The sequence below is a fragment of the Fundulus heteroclitus genome, chromosome 14, assembly GCF_011125445.2.
Source record: "Fundulus heteroclitus isolate FHET01 chromosome 14, MU-UCD_Fhet_4.1, whole genome shotgun sequence".
NCBI lineage: Eukaryota > Metazoa > Chordata > Actinopteri > Cyprinodontiformes > Fundulidae > Fundulus > Fundulus heteroclitus.
In genome coordinates, this window is record NC_046374.1 from 35,127,819 (window position 1) to 35,145,535 (window position 17,717).

The 17,717-nt window shown below is 41.4% G+C and overlaps 1 protein-coding gene across 2 annotated transcripts in view; it reads right to left on the reverse strand.

Annotated features, from left to right (window-relative positions):
* The window catches only part of LOC118565795 (myelin-oligodendrocyte glycoprotein-like), a 35,450-nt gene extending 23,025 nt beyond the window's left edge, over positions 1–12,425 (reverse strand). Inside the window, exons 1-6 of one of the 2 annotated variants that reach the window (XM_036146804.1) lie at positions 12,270–12,362; positions 11,216–11,271; positions 10,606–10,968; positions 9,120–9,209; positions 8,933–9,036; positions 3,462–4,321 (exon numbers count right to left, since the gene is read on the reverse strand). In XM_036146804.1, coding sequence (XP_036002697.1) covers positions 4,259–4,321; positions 8,933–9,036; positions 9,120–9,209; positions 10,606–10,968; positions 11,216–11,271; positions 12,270–12,343 — 750 coding nt within the window. In that variant the 5' untranslated portion in view covers positions 12,344–12,362 and the 3' untranslated portion in view covers positions 3,462–4,258. Of the gene's footprint in view, positions 1–3,461; positions 4,322–8,932; positions 9,037–9,119; positions 9,210–10,605; positions 10,969–11,215; positions 11,272–12,269 lie in introns of those variants that run through there. The other variant, XM_036146805.1, reaches the window with a different exon arrangement.
* Between the last annotated feature and the right edge of the window lie 5,292 nt (positions 12,426–17,717).

The following is a 17,717-nucleotide window of genomic DNA, read 5'->3' on the forward strand; positions in this document are numbered from 1 at the left end:
CCAGATACTTTTCACTTCAATAAACAAAAACAGCTCCCACCAGCTGTGGCATCATCAGCAAGCCAAATCAAAACAATTCAACCATAAATCCAAATCTCATAGATTCACATTAAAACATAAATTTCTCAAGTATAATGAAATATTAAATTTACTAATTTCCCTTGAATTGTATTATTCTGAAAAACTTAATCATGTTATTGGTTATACATTCTAATATAGACATCTTTGAATGACCAAATCCACTTTAAGCTTGGGAAGGAAATGGCTGCCCTCCGACCGTTGGAGCTAACTGTTATGAGCTAACGGCAAATATGATAGAAATTCACTCCTTTTCCATGAGAGTCTAAGCATGTGATTGCAACATCAGTTCCCAATTAACTTGTTATTTTACATTTTAGGGGAGACAGTTTTCACCAGCTTCACATTACTAACCTGTAAACATAGATAGTTTTCGTTAATGAAAGAACGACCGCCGTCTTATTCCCCAAGCTCTGTATGAGCATAGACATCATATACGTAGACGCCCCATTGGTCGCTGCCGGCTGCTGGGCTGACGTGCCTACAGGGCGGCCATCTTGGGTCAGACCACAGATCAGACATCTGCTGTCAAAATTAATAGGAGGCAGCTCAGATCTCATTTTAATCATATGTTCGCAATGCTCGTGACATTTCAGACAGATTACACATATTTATTCAGAACCAAAACTATTTAAACTGAAGTTAAACTGGATGAAAAATGTACATGCACTTACATATTTTGCAGTTACATATTCATCTAATATACACGCAAATTATCTCTCTCAAATACATCTCTCTCTCTTTCTTCCTATATATATATATATATATATATATATATATATATATATATATATACACACAGACACTGATCTACAGACAACAGCACTTATCTACATAGGAGCAAAACTATATACAGACAAGTGAGAGCAAAGGTGCTCATAACAACATTTAAAAATGATATAATACAAACCGCAATCTGGGGAAAAAAAGAATCAACAAAAAACCTAATAACGCATATTAGAATCCAGAATTATAAGAAGATAAATACCTTGCCATGGTGTATTCACAGGACCAAAACACCAAAACAGGTGAGAAATTACAAAATCATAGCAAAAATACTGTATAATATATTAGATAGACATAAATCATGTCTATCCAGTAATTTAGGACCATTTTGTTTGATTTTGGTGTTTAATTTACTTTTCTCTGCTTCCATCCCTGCTACCCATTAGCACATATTGTGTTTATGCCGGATAAACTGTAACTGTAAAGCATGAGGATTATCTATCATAAAATCTTCCTTATGGAAGGTAATTCCCCAGGATCTGGTTCCTAGCGTCCTTTTATTTGCGCACCCATAAGCGGAGTAAAAGTCAGGCTTCCTGGGACGGAGCTCTGGAAGTTTGCTTACTTTCAATAAAAAGCGCAGCTTGGTCTGACCTAAGATGGCCGCTCTGTCGGCACGCCTCTCACCCGAGGACGAGGCGTCTACGCATAGACATCATATACGTAGACGCCCCATTGGTCGCTGCCGGCTGCTGGGCTGACGTGCCTACAGGGCGGCCATCTTGGGTCAGACCACAGATCAGACAGCTGCTGTCAAAATTAATAGGAGGCAGCTCAGATCTCATTTTAATCATATGTTCGCAATGCTCGTGACCTTTCAGACAGATTACACATATTTATTCAGAACCAAAACTATTTAAACTGAAGTTAAACTGGATGAAAAATGTACACGCACTTACATATTTTGCAGTTACATATTCATCTAATATACACACAAATTATACACACATAAATCTCTCTCTCTTTCTTCCTATATATATATATATATATTAGGGCTGGGCAACGATTAAAATATTTAATCGCGATTAATCGCCCTGATTAATCGCGATTAATCGCGATTAATCGCATTGTATTTACAAACTCCAAGAATGAATTCAAAAGTAGTGTAAAGAGCACTTTTATTTTAATGTTCTGCTGCCATATGAACAAAAGTGTTGTAACATTTGTAGCACTTATCAGTAACACATATTTAGTTTAAAGCTCAACTTAAACATGTAAAACAAAAAATAGCAATAATAATAAATTAAAGCTTATTGCCACTGACAGGGAATTATTTATGGGGAAAAAATCTACCAAAAACAGGCAATTTCTGAGGTAACAGCAGGGAGCAGCATTACCATTTTATGTTTAATACCAAAGTTTAACTTGGCAGTGGTTACAACTAACTTGTTTCTGTCATATTCCATTCTGGAAGAACTTTAAACTGAAATGCTTGCTAACTCGATATGCTTGCGTTGCTTGCGTTTATTTGACGTTGATACGCGGTTTTTTGTTGTTGTGCATATAGTGAATGGCAGGGGAAAACAGGCAAAAACACATGGATACTTTGAAACGAGAAGCGACTTCACCGACGGCGTCTAAGCAGACCCCGCTCCGCTCCGCACAAAACTTGTTCCGGCCGTCAACTCACCGCCTCGCCTAACGGGAAACACCGCCTTCCGCCTTCCGCATGTCGGCTTTGTTTTTTTCCGGCCAGCACCTTTCTTCTTCTTTGCATCCGAGGTTTGGCTGACAGCGAGGTTATTGGCGCATTATCGCCACCTACTGTTTTGATTCAAACCCCTACACCGCAGCAACAGACCTTCACAAAATAAAAGCATGTGTGCAACATGCGTTAATGCGCGTTAAAGAAAATATCGCCGTTAATAGTCTAATGAGTTAACGCGAAATTAACGCGTTAACTTGCCCAGCCCTAATATATATATATATATTTATATATATATAAATATATATATATATATATATATATATATATATATATATATATATATATATATATATATATATATATACATACACAGACACTGATCTACAGACAACAGCACTTATCTACATAGGAGCAAAACTATATACAGACAAGTGAGAGCAAAGGTGCTCATAACAATACAAACCGCAATCTGGGAAAAAAAAGAATCAACAAAAAACCTAATAACGCATCTTAGAATCCAGAATTATAAGTAGATAAATACCTTGCCATGGTGTATTCACAGGACCAAAACACCAAAACAGGTGAGAAATTACAAAATCATAGCAAAAATACTGTATAATATATTAGATAGACATAAATCATGTCTATCCAGTAATTTAGGACCATTTTGTTTGATTTTGGTGTTTAATTTACTTTTCTCTGCTTCCATCCCTGCTACCCATTAGCACATATTGTGTTTATGCCGGATAAACTGTAACTGTAAAGCATGAGGATTATCTATCATAAAATCTTCCTTATGGAAGGTAATTCCCCAGGATCTGGTTCCTAGTGTCCTTTTATTTGCGCACCCATAAGCGGAGTAAAAGTCAGGCTTCCTGGGACGGAGCTCTGGAAGTTTGCTTACTTTCAATACAAAATCGAAATTATTTATTAAGTTAGACAATATTTTAATTCAATCAATTGGTCCCATGCAGCCCCTAAAGGGGTGACGTTTTCAGTCAGTGGATTTATCTGGAAATTAGGTGAGAATTCACCAGATTCAGAGTGTCTGAAAACATAAAATACATTTTCCTGAATTGTGTATATCCAGGTCTTCACATTTATCTTTGAGCGTTGACATTTCTTTTCGTAGACTTGTTACCGTAGACTGTAGAGAGGTGACTTCATCTGGCCACATCGATAGACCATCCTTCATATCTACCATGTCAGCTTTTATAACATCCACTTCAGCTTGTATTGCTTTGCACTGTTAGCAATTTTGGAGTGGACAGCCTGCAGCTCGACTCTTATAGCTGTAAAGTCTTCTGCTAGTGCTCCTTTGAGTTCGTCTCTTATCATTTTAGTGAGTTCCCCTCTCAGTGATGATGAGATGTCTGCTTTCAGTTCTGCATTACTCATGTTTTTTTTTATCAACTTGGCAAATATCTCAGTCTCTAAAAGTTACAGATATTAAGAATGAAATTCAACCAACAGCAAAAAACGTCACGCTGGTTTCCCTGAACCGGTCCCACATATGATCCGTGACGTTAGAGGATGCTGCAAGAACTTTGAAGGTGTACTGAGCATGCTCAGTGTGGCCTAGTGAGACCAGTAAGTCCACAATGGAACAAGAGAAGACTTTCTAAAAGTTCAGTCCTGCTCAACTTCAGGAGGAGAGAAAGAAAAAAATAACTGAAGCTTTTCATCCTCATCATCCTCCAGCTGATAAATCTGCATTATCCTGAAGGATGAGTTCAGAACACATTGTCATGTGTTGATCTGCAGGTCTGGGCTCTTCCTGCTGAGTCTGGGAGCTGCCAGATGAAGAACCTTTAAGAGAACAAAGAATACGAGTAAAAAACAGAGGTTTAAAGAGTTTAAAGCCCACCCAACGTGTTAATCTGAGGAAAATGCGTTTATTTAGAGTTACGCTGCTGAAACATTTGCTAACAAACAAAGACTGACTGCAGTCTCCATTCAACTCCAAGTCTCACGGCTACACACCCCAGGAAGATGGATTACATGTAAATCTGCTACAGGAAACGACTCTGAACGCCATATACAGATATTGCGCTCAGATTCTCCACCAAAGGAAGCAGACAGGAAGGAAAGGCGCTGTCTGCATTCCTGACAGTCAAACGACTCTTTGTGACACTCGTGGGATAAAGAAGGGTTACTCTACTCTAGAAATGACACAATGCACAAAGACCTGTTGAGTCATGTAGAGTCATGTTGGGTCATGTTGAGTCATGTTGAGTCATGGGAAGTCTGCAGCTGTGTGCGTCTAACCTGCTGACCAACAGGAGGAGGAAGTGCTTATGTTGGGTATTATTCTCTAGAACTTTTATTGGCAAGATAAATTGTGCATAATTGACCAAAGACAAATTTCTTCCAATGTTTTTCTAAATATTTATCTTTTAGCAGGATCCTAAGCTGGTGTTTGGGGCATTAAAATGCAAAACATGACAGAAAAATGGCTGTAAAATCAATGTTAAATAGAGGAATTACTGCCGACAATGGTCCTCTGTCACCTCATCCAAAAAAAAACAACTGTGCAGTCTAGAAGTCGACCGATACTCTGGACCGACAATTGGGCCAATTTTTTTGGTCCGATTCTTGAAGCTCATGGACCAGAGGCCAACCAACAGTTTAAACAGTTTTATCATGCACTACTGTCCAGGAGGATAAAAAGAGGTTTGTGTCTCCTTTGTGACACTTGTGGGATAAAGCTGGGTCAGTCTTCTCAAGAGATTAACACAACAACATGTTGAGTGATGGGAAGTCTGCAGGAGGAGGAAGTTCTGATGTTATCTATACTTCTCTAGAACTCTTATTTTCAAGATAAATTGTACATAATTGTTTTCTTCCATTTATCCGGGGTCGGGTCGCGGGGTAGCAGCTTCAGTAGGGAGGCCCAGACGTCCCTCTCCCCGGCCACTTGGGTCAGCTCCTCAGGAGGAATCCCAAGGCGTTCCCAGGCCAGCCGAGAGACAAAGTCCATAATTGACCAAAGACAAATTTCTTCCAATGTTTTTCTAAATGTTTTAACTTTTATCAGAATCCTAAGCTAGTGTTTGGGGCATGAAAAACAAGACATGACAGAAAAATGGCTGTAAGATCGATGTTAAATAGGATCTTACATTGGTCCATTGACGACAATGGACCAATGGCCTGTTCAAGGTCCACTCTCTTCTCATCCAAAACCACCTGTGCAATCTAGAGGTCGACAGATACAGGCTTTTTAAGACTGATATCGACATCAGGCTGTTATACCATTTTCATGACGTGACAGACCACATTTCCCATGATGCAGTGGGGTCAAAATGGCCACCGACTCCCATTATGCAACACGGTCAAAATGGCCACTGAGCATAACAACGAGATAACGTTGCTATGATAAAGGTATCTAACACGGCCGCGCGTTGCATTCATCCTTCTTCACTGGCCCGATGCCAACTGGGAAGACACCCACAGCTGTTCACTCCGTTGGGATTTTCCCCACGTGCTCGATTTCTCGCTGGACTGAGAATTTTCAAAGCAACCCATCCCTGTTTGGTGCAGGAGGTCGACTTTTAAAAAGTACTTTGAATCCACTTCGATCAAAGACTGAGAGCCGCTTATCTCCCAGTGATCGTCGGACCATGCATTCGTTTTGGCCAAACAAAGCACCCGAAGAGCCCAGAAACTTCGGGGATTCCCCCCTTTCCTTGCTGTTTGACGGACCTGCGTTCGCCGAAGCGCTCCAGGAGGCCCGCGGATTTGGAGCTGGGACATCCCCGTGAGACAACACAATTAAACGGGATTTAGGATTTAGTTTTATGCTTAATTACTCCAAGACGGAGTTTGTTTTAACTGCTGGATATTCCTGATGTATGTGCGTGCATGTTGTGTGTTTGGTCTGTGGTTTTATAAGTGGCTCCGCCGAGAGCCGATCTTCACTCTTTCCCCACTTTTTCTTTATCTTCAATTTCAATCTCTTTGTGCATCCCAATTTCAGCTCGCACACTTTGCTTGAATCCTTTGTCTAGGAGTAAGACCGGCCCTTTTCCAAACCTCGCCCTATACACCAGCTGTGCGTTAAAGATGTCATTAGGACCTCCTCCTCACGCATCACGCAAGGTCGTAGGTTGTGTGTCATCATAGTTGCCATCTTGGGAAGGTGCAGAGGGGCTAAACTGTTAGCTAGCTTGTAGGGAAACAGTGATGCGTCCATCTGGATTCTCAAAGCTGTTTTGTTTTTCAATGCTGCTACGTCAAGTGCCGACGTCTCGAATGTGATGTTTAAACAACTGAGTTTAACTAAGATTTGCTACCTCTTATTTTAATCCATTTTTGACTTGTTTATTTTCATTGATTTTTCTTTGGGATGTTCATTTTAGTAGTGAGTAGAGTTTCCTAGGTTATTGAATTAGAATAATTACTGTGACAGGATTTGTTTTGGTTCAATAAATAATACTGTGTGGAATAGTAATTGTTTGTGTTTATTTCGATCCAGGCTTTGCATGGTCTTTCAGGATACAGAGTTACCTCTTTTTGAGTTAACATCTGAGATTGATACAGAGACATTTTCATTGGTTGGTGATAAAGGAGTGAGGATTAAACTCTAATTGCAGTTATAATTGAGTTATCAATGCTTGCTGGATAAACCTCATTGGTCAGAAACCGATAAAACCCCTTTTGTCCCAGTATAAATAAGTTCATAACAGCTAATTAATAAATGCATTATTGGTATTAATCATTACAAGCTTACAGCTCGGGGATTGCCACCATTTGAACCATATTTTGTTATCGCTACCATTTGAGTTTGAATGACCTATTATTAAAATTATAATAGCAAACCACATTAATAATTAATAATAATAATCATATTCAAACAGTTTTCTGGCATAACAAGGCAAACCGATACCCGATATGTGGGGCCAATTTTTTTTTGGGTCGATTCTTGAAGCTAATGGATCGGCCAACGCATGCCCGTATCGGTACGTACTGATACAAAACAAAGACGCAAATATCGTCCGATAATATCGGCCGGTCATATATATATATTGGTCGAAGCAAATAGATCATGACAGAGGGATGGCTTTAAACTTTTGAAAGCTAGTTTATTCCCTTTTAAACATAGCTCTCAACTTTCACGCAATGACCGTGTGACACACGCATTTCACTGACTTTCACTGACTTCACACACCACACATGGCATTTCTCACACATAAAAATAATGAAGCCCATCTGGGCTGCGGATGATCCGTTCACAGCTCTGTCCATCCAGAGCTCAGTCCCGACTTTTATGTAGCTGTTTCAGCTTGTTTCACAGCTTGTGGCCATCAGAAATTATTCCTGCTGCATTTCATGTTAACAGAGCAGCAGGAAGAGCGATCAGAGTTATAAATAATTTTGGTCTTAACCAGTGGTGAAAGTAAGCCGGTACGGTCCAGTACTGCCTACGCAGGAGGCAAAGGGGGGAGAGCGGCTCCAAGATAAAGCCTTCATTCAGAACCAGTCATGGCTGCACGCTGGATCAGAAAACACATCTGCTAACCAGATACAGTCCAACACGCCACTTAGTCTATTTATAGATTTATTTTTTATTCATTCCGAATTGTTTCCTAACTATATGTGTGTCAGTGTCTCAATGCTCTTACGCGCCTCTCCCCTCTCTTCCCTCGGAGCCAGGGGATTTCATCAGCGTCCATCCTTCAAAACGTGTCATAAAAAGTGTCATCAAAGTCTGACTGTCTCCTGCCTAAACCGAAGGCTAAACAGTGGTTTCTTATAACTGACCCCTGAGGGACGGGTTAAAGAGAGAAGAGGAAGAGGCCAAGCCTGGAGCCTGGAGGCACTCTGGGACTCTTTAATAAAATAGAATAAAAACAGCAGTTCTCCATTCTTAAAAAAGGAGTGTAATAATACCAACAATAACTTAAAACTACTTTATTACTCTATTCAGTGATTATTTGGACATATGGGGTCTGTTTCATTTGATCATTCATGCCGGTCTGTCTAGAAACAAAATATGTTTTATTCTCTTTCACTTTTTAACAAAATTAAAACATGTCTATTTCAATGACTAGTCTGTTAAAAATGAGACAGAGTTGACCAGACCCGCTCTTCCAGCGTCCAGTTGCCGTGGCAGTGAAACCTGTGCAGTCTAGAGGTCGACCGATACAGGTTCTTTAAGGCCGATACTGATTATTATGACTTTGGGTAAACTGATACCCGATATGTGAGGCCAATTTTTTTGGGCCGATTCTTGAAGCTCATGGATCGGCCAACGCATGCACGTATCGACAGACACAAGACAAGACAAAAACGCAAGTATCTGCTGAGTATCAGCCCCCCCCCCCAGAGCCTAATGAGCAACGAGCGAGCATAGACCATGACAGAGGGATGAATTTAAACTTTTATGGGAAAAAGCCAATTCTTAAAGTAAATCTGACTTACTTCCTGATTTTTTCGCCTTTTTCTAATGATGGAGGCCAACAACACACTCAAGCAAATGATGAAGGAAGAAACAGGGAAACAAATATAGAGCCTGACCCGTCCACCTGGAATAAGAACAAAGTAAATAACTGAACATTTAGAGGAACAAACGTGGCTGAAATGTTTCTGTTTGGACCTGCGGACTCACCGGTACTGACGGTCTCCTCCTGTGGGGCTGGAGTGGTGATGTTTCTATCAGGAACCGGTTCTGTTGTCGTCATTTTAACAAAGTTTGGGTCTGAAACAGCAACAGCAGCAGGATTCATGAGACTCTAAAGAGAAACTTTAATTAAAAAAAACTAAACAAACAAAACCATCAGAACTAGAGATAGACCAACACAGGTGTTCAAAGGTCGATACCGATTATTTTGACATCAGTCTAACGGACACCCAAAATGTCCTGCTGATTATTTTGGGGGGCCGCAATTCTGAGGCTTGTTTGTTTCTTCCTCCATTTACATTAGTAAAATGACCCAATGATGAAAAATGTTTCAAAACTCTCAAAACCTGTGTTTAAAGCAGCTAATATTAACAATCAGCTTCAAACCACTGTTGGAAAGGTACACAGATAAAAACGTGTCATGACTCTGTGGGGGACTCTTATGGCGGAGCTTTACTCACACTTGATGAATGTGTCACAGTGAGAAAAGAGCTTCTTTAGTTCAATGGTGAAAAGGAGGAAAAAAAACACTAACCACCGCTGCAGTGTATGGACATTATTTTATGTAAAGTCAGATGCTGTATGCATACCGATACATGATACAATGGACACGTGGATGCATGATTCTCTATGAGAACAAACACACACACAGCAGTGTCAGCTTGCCAGCAGGCGATCAGATGTGGATTTTTAGACATAGAAACACACCACTGGTCCTCCCACATAGAGACAGAGACGGGCTTTCAAAGGCCAGCTAAATTAGACAGTTAAAACTACACCAGAAGTTGAATTGGCAATGTATACGCTGTATGTAAAGTCAAGGCACGGCTGCTGAATGCGCTAATAGACTGGCAAACACATGCACATATTGGTCGATACCGATACAGAAAAAAAACGCAAAGATAGGGTAAAAAAGTCGGCCGGCCGAGGTATTGGTCGACTGCTAATCAGAACACAACAAAGTTCATAAGACATCCAAGGTCTGAATGAAGCTGTTCTGCAACAGTAACAGTTTAACATTAGCAAAAAGAAAAGCAGCAGCTTACCTTGAATGGGGATCAAGACCAAAAACAAGCATAAAGTAAAAGTCCAAAGTGTTGAATGGCTGATGGAAATTGTGACATGGAGAATGTAAACTGTTAAACAAGAGTGTGGAGATGACTCGGCACATTACACTCTGAGGAAGATGCTACTGGAAAGTAAACCAAGTCACAAAGACAACACTTGAAGAGAAAGTGGATAATGTAGTCACACGTCTAACGATTACAGACGGTAATGATAATGGCCTCAGCTGGTGAACACAAGTAGACAACGTCTGTGCTTGGATCCATCAGCATCTACACTTTCTAGATGGAGCCAACCCATTTTAAACATGTCCCAAGGTCCCTGCTGCATGAAACCTCCCTGTAACATTGAATCTTTAACTCTGTGGAGAAATAGCTCAGTGCTACTGAGACCTACTGACTGAACTCACCGGTTACTGTGATCCTGGTCCATGCAGAACCAGAACCATCATCAGTCGTCACATCACAGTAATACTGTCCAGAGTCTTCAGTCCTCAGTCTGGACACATGGAGTCTGATTCGTCCTTCTCTGAGGACGTCTTTGTCAAGCTGGACTCGTCCTGAAAACTGTTCATCCTGAGACTCTGACACCTCAACACCATCATGGACCTGATAAAGGACTAATTCTTTCCTAGGAGTTAACAAGCTGCAGATAATAAACAGAAATCTCCAGGGTCGATCAGGTGTGGTGGTGAAGGTCCACTCCAGAGTGATGCTGTGGTTCTCCTCTGCCTGATAGGAGCTCTGTGTCACATTCACTACAAATGTTGCTGCTGAGGAGACAGAGAGGGAAAGAGAGGAGCAGACACACTGAGAACTGGAACATGGGAGTCTTTAAACTACATCTCTAGAGCTTTCTGTCCCATGATGCTCTCTGTGCTGTCAGAGCTCTGCTTGATGCTCTTCAAGTCAAACTGCTTGATCAGATGCAGCTGGAGGATTGAAGTGTTCCCTTCACTGACAGACTTTTCACTGATTATTGATGGATTTAGACTGAACAAAGAGAAGATGGAAACTGACCACAGAGACATGAGTTGAGGATGATGAGCAGCAGGATCCTGCAGATCATCTTCTCCCTGTGAGAGGAGACAGAGGAGGAGAGTCAGCAACACATCAGCTCCAGCATCAGCAACACACAACCAGCAACATCTGAACTCCTTCAGCCCAAAGGAAGTGGTGGCCTAGAGGTTAGTGCATTGCGCTTGTGTCCCAGAGGTTCTGGGTTCAACTCCCACATACTGCCACTCTGGCTCCCTGAGCAAGACCCTTAACCCCAGATTGCTCCCCCGGCGCTGCACAGTGGCACCCTGCTGCTCCCCAAAGGGGTGGGTTGAGATGCAGAGAACTATGGAAGAAAACAGTCCCATTTTATCTGGTAAATATTCAGCTGCAAATCTGTTGACTTTTAGTGAACTCAAGCCAAAGCAATCTACACTGATAGAGTCAAGCAGCTTCTAGCCAATGAAATTAGCTCATTTGGCCACGTGACACAACAGTTGGGCTGAGCTTTGTTCCCGGCTGAATGGAGCTGAATGAGGAGTTTCTCTTGTTAAACAGATATGATTACAAAACGTCAGGTAGCTACTTATAGACATTCATTAGAGTTTTTCATCTAATCGGACTGGGTGAAATAACTGAGGTGATCACAGCTAGTGCAGCACCCCTGTCTGCCAAGGCTCTTGGTTTGAGCCGGAAGAAGCGGTCGGCCGCCGGCCGCTTCTTCTAGCTTTTATCGGCTCAGTTGTTTCACCCAGTCCGATTAGATGAAAAACTCAAATGGCTGTCTATTAGCTACCTGACAGACGCCTTTATGGTTCAGCTCAGTACTGACTCTTGGTTCCTTCCTCCACTATCCACAAACTTCAATAAACTGTTAAACTTACTCTGTTGTGGTTATGTTCGGGTTCAGAAAACAAATCATGACAATACATGCATATAAAAGTTATGAATAGTGCAAGTATATAAGTTATTATTAGTATTATCATTATTCTTATAGTGCAATTATATAAGTTATTATTAGTATTATTATTATTAGAAGTAGTAGAGCTCAGAGTGAGGCGCCGCAGCTGTTTACCTTGAACAAGAGTCCAGGACAGAGAGAAGCACAAGGCAGTAATCCAGCGTAAATACATCGACATCCCAGCTCATTGTGAGACAGACAGACTGGAAACTAAACGCCACTTGTCTTGTGTGTAACTGGCGGGGTTTGATTCATATGCAGACAAGCTCTCTTACCACGCCTCTGGTTCCAGCTGAAAAAGACGCCTTGCAAAAAAAAAAAAAAAAAAAAAAAAAAAAAAATCAGGGCTCCGCCTCCGCCTGACCTGCAAACCACATTAACTGCGTTTTATAACTGCGGTCAAGTGAGCTTGATTTTGTTGATCACGTAAACACCAAGTATTACGGCAGTGACGGCTAGGACTACTTTTTCAAAATAAAAGCAACATTTTCGCGGTGTATCGACCAAGTGTTTTTACACATTTACATCAGTTATATGACATATTTTATATGCTTTATGTGTCATTTATTTCTATTATTCTGGTCTGCTGGTGAAAATGGAAATATATACTTTGGTCACATTCTTTAGCCTCAAAAACTACTCAAACAACTTATTTTTTTTTTACATGTGACTACTTTCACTTACAGATGACAGATTATGATCTTTAGAAGTCAATCTACATGATTTGGGATTTAAAAATAAAGGCATTTAAAAATCTCAACATTGACTCAATTTGACCTGTGTTGTTGTAAATGTTGCTATAGAAATGGACGTTTTCTGCGAATAGTATAACATCAGCATGACAATAGAAAACCTCCCAATGTCGCTCAACAACTCTCATCCAAATGTGATGTGGAATTTCAAAATAAGACCAACTTGAAATCTCTAAATGTTAACTCATTTTGAACAAAGTTGCTGTCACTCTAGCAACAAAACCGTAGATAATCAATCGATGCTTCCACTTCACCATGATAGTAGAACCACATGACACATGCTTTAAAAATATATTTTTTATAAATTGTTATATTATTTACTTGAAATTGTTGAAAGACCATGCATTATTCATTTTGTGAACACTGATGTCACAATAATAATAAATGATAAATAAATCAAGATTATTTTGATTTCAACATTTTAAAATGAGATATTTGAATATTGCTCACTGCTCATATGCCTAACTTACACAACATGTTGTTGTGTAAGTTAGTAAATAGTAAATTACATTACAGAAATCCCCTTGATTATGTCTGATGTTTTTGACCGGAGGACAGCACGGGTATGGTGGTGGGGTGGGGTTGAGGTATAGTGCCCAGGGGCACCACATTGTCTTAATACGGGCCTGACTACAGCAACCGAATAGTAGATAAACAATCGATGCTTACACTTCAGCAGGATAGTAGAACACCTCCAGATGTCGCTCAACAAGTTTCAGCCAATTCTGATGTGGAATTTCAAAATAAGGGCCATATAAAAACTGTATATATTAAGAAATTTTGTACAAAGTTGCTGTCCTTGCAGCAACTATATATATATATATATATATATATATATATATATATATATATATATATATATATATATATATATATATATACAACTTAAAAAAAAAAATTGGACGAATGAAATTTCTCTAAGGTTGTAACTTTTATCCTGCAAAATTACCGATTAAATTGTCAGACTACCACACAAGTATTCCAAAATGATGTTAAAAGTTTTCATGCCTCGGTTAAGTTACTGCAAAATAACCGTAAATTAACAAAATAAAATTGATTTGTAACAAATGGAGACCGTGGGCGTAATGGGGTTTGTTTGACTGGAGTTGCCATATAATGACGTCATCGAAAAGCGCAGGCCCCCCGAGCCGATCTGGTACCAACACTGGTGCCTGTCTCCAGCTGTCAATGGGCAAGAGGCAGGGTTAGTAGATAGAATAGTAACATGAAAAAAACATCACTTTTACTGCCAACATTTTAAAATTGTCTTCTTTACGGTAAATAACTTTGTGTTTTTGCCAATCCTAGCTTTTATTTCTATGATTCAATGACTAAATGTATTCAATTCAATTAAATTTTATTTATATAGCGCCAAATCATGAAACATGTCATCTCAAGGCACTTTACAAAGTCAAGTTCAATCATATTATACAGATTGGGTCATATTATACAGATTGGTCAAAAATGTCCTATATAAGGGAACCAGTTGATTGCATCAAAGTCCCGACAAGCAGCATTCACTGCTAGAGAAACGTAGAGCCACAGGGAGAGTCGTCTGCATTGTTGATGGCTTTGCTGCAATATCTCATACTGAGCAAGCATGAAGCGACAGTGGGAAGAAAAACTCCCCATTAACGGGAAGGAAAACCTCCAGCAGAACCAGGCTCAGTATGAACGTCATCTGCCTCGACCGACTGGGGTTACAGAAGACAGAGCAGAGACACAACAAGAAAGACAAAAAAGCACAGAAGCACACATTGATCCAGTAATCTGTTCTACATTAGATGGTAATAGTGGATGATCTGTCTTCTCTGGATGATGTCACAGTTAACAGAACGCCAGACCAGGTGTACCTACTATGAAGATAAAAGAGAGAGAACAGAAAGTTAAAAGCTGAAATGACAACACGTAATGCATAATTGAAGAACAGTAGAACTCTATAGAGTGAGAAAATTAGATCCTGATATCCTCCAGTAGCCTAAGCCTATAGCAGTAAAACTATAAAGGTAGCTCAGAGTAACATGAGCCACTCTAGTTATAAGTTTTGTCAAAAAGGAAAGTTTTAAGATTAGCTAAAATTGGAGAAATATGATCCCTCCTGTTGATTTTTATCAGAACTCTTGCTTCAGCATTTTGGATCAGCTGAAGACTTTAATCTGCATTTTTTGGACTTCCTGATGGTAAAGAATTACAATGGTCCAGCCTTGAAGTAACAAATGCATGGACTAGTTTTTCACCATCACCCCTGGACAGAATGTTTCTAATTTAAGATAAGATAAGATAAGCTTTATTGATCTCACAGTGGAGAAATTCACTTGTCCCATCGGCTCAATAGTCAAAAGTCAGAAGAAGGTGTCAAAGTAGGTAAGTAGAATCAGTTAGATACAGTTATACAGCTATATACAATATACAATTCTGTACACTCCTATGTATAAATATGTTATTGCACATATGTTATTATACAGTTTATACAGGACTATTGCACAGGCTTATTGCACAGTTTATACAGTTTATACAGGATTATTGCACAGGCTTAATGCACGGATTGTAGCACCTTGTTTAAATAGCTTATTGCACATAAGTTATTACAGTTATTGTTGCAGCTATGGTGCGTGGTTGCAGTCGTTACTCTAATAGTTACACTCATAAAGCTATGATCAGGTAGCAGCAGGAATGAGTGACCTTTATAACATAATAATATAACACCATAATAATAATAATAATAATAATAATAATAATAATAATAATATAACACAGCACATTATTGCACGTAGTTACTGCAAAACACTTGTTACAGTAATTGTAACTGTTATACAGTTATATGTATAGTCCAGAGATTAAATTTACATGATTTGCTTATTATTTTACATTAGTTATTGCATATTACTAATAACGGTTATGGTCACAGTTACAGTGCAGCATTGTATAATCTGGTAGCAGCAGGAATAAATGACCTGCGGTAACGCTCCTTTTTACAGACTGGATGTCTAAGTCTTGCACTAAAGGAGCTGCTCAGCTCCTCTACAGTCTGGTGCAGGGGGTGGAAGGTGTTGTCCATGATGGATGTGAGCTTGGACAACACCCTCCTCTCAGCCACTTCCTCCACAGAGTCCAGAGTGCAGCCCAGGACAGAAGTGGCCTTCCTCACCAGCTTGTTCAGTCTCTTTCTGTCCCGCTCTGCACTGCCAGGAGCCCAGCAGACGACAGCGTAGAGGAGGGATGAGGCCACCACAGAGTCATAAAAAGTTTTTAGCAGAGGCCTGCTCACTCCAAAGGACCTCAGCCTCCTCAGGAGGTGGAGCCGGCTCTGGCCCTTCTTATACAGAGCAGCTGTGTTGTGAGTCCAGTCCAGCTTATTGTTGACGTGAACACCCAGGTATTTGAAACTCTCCACAGTTTCTATGTCCTGCCCCTGGATGTTCACAGGTGAGTGAGGTGGGGGTCTTCTCCTGAAGTCGACCACCATCTCCTTGGTCTTGCTGGTGTTTAAACACAAATAGTTCTTCTCACACCAGTCCACAAAGTCCATGATGACCGACCGGTACTCCAGCTCGTTCCCCTCAGACACACAGCCCACAATGGCCGAGTCATCAGAGAACTTCTGAAGGTGGCAGCTGTCCGTGTTGTAGGTGAAGTCCGAGGTGTAAAGGGTGAAAAGAAACGGAGACAGAACGGTGCCCTGGGGGGCCCCGGTGCTGCAGAGTGCCACCTCTGACTGACAGCCGTGCAGCCGCACGTACTGAGGGCGGTCAGTGAGGTAGTCCATGGTCCAGTCAGCTAGGTGTTTGTCCACCCCAGCTTCCTCCAGCTTCCCCTTCAGCAGCATTGGTCTGATGGTGTTAAAAGCGCTGGAGAAGTCAAAGAACATGACTCTCACAGCGCTCCCGGTGGTCTCCAGGTGGGTGAGCGCCCGCTGCAGCAGGTAGATGATGGCATCCTCTACTCCGATGTTGGGCTGGTAGGCAAACTGCAGCGGGTCCAGGGTGTGGCTCACCACGGTGCGTAGGTGTGCTAGGACGAGGCGCTCCATGGTCTTCATCAGGTGGGAGGTCAGGGTGACTGGTCTGAAGTGGGCCGGTTCCCTGGCGTGCGGCGTTTTGGGAACCGGCACCACACAGGAGGTCTTCCACAGGGTGGGCACCAACCCCAGGCTGAGGCTCAGGTTGTAGATGTAGCTGAGGACCTCGCAGAGCTCATCTGCACAGGTCCTCAGCAGCCTGGGGGGGATGCCGTCCGGTCCTGATGCTTTCCTTTGTTTCAGCCTCGTCAGCTGTCCTCTCACCTGCATTGGTGTGACTGTGAGGGGGGAGGAAGGTAGGGCTGAAGGTGTGGATGGCTCTGGTGTTGGTGATGGTGACAGCAGGGGGGAGGGTAGGTCTCTGGATGGCTGGTCGTTGGAGTTGTGTGGAGAGTTTAGGGCAGGGAGGGGTCCGGTGTTAGGGGACTCGAAACGTGTGAAGAACCTGTTAAGTTCATCTGCAGACTTGGTGTCACCGTCTGCAGCCCTGCTGGTCTTCTGCCCAAAGCCAGACATGTTCTTCAGGCCTCTCCACACATCTCTGACGTTGTTCTGCGCCAGCTGTTCCTCCATCTTCTTCCCATAATCCTTCTTTGCTGCCCTGATCTTCCACTGGAGCTCCCGCTGGACTCTACGCTGCTCCTCTCTGTCCCCTGAGTGGAAAGCCCTCTTCTTCTGGTTCAGGAGGACTTTCAGCTCAGGGGTCACCCAGGGGTGGTTGTTGTCAAAGCACCGTAGCCGTCGTGTAGGCACAATGCTCTCCACACAGAAGTTCATGTAGTCGGTGATACA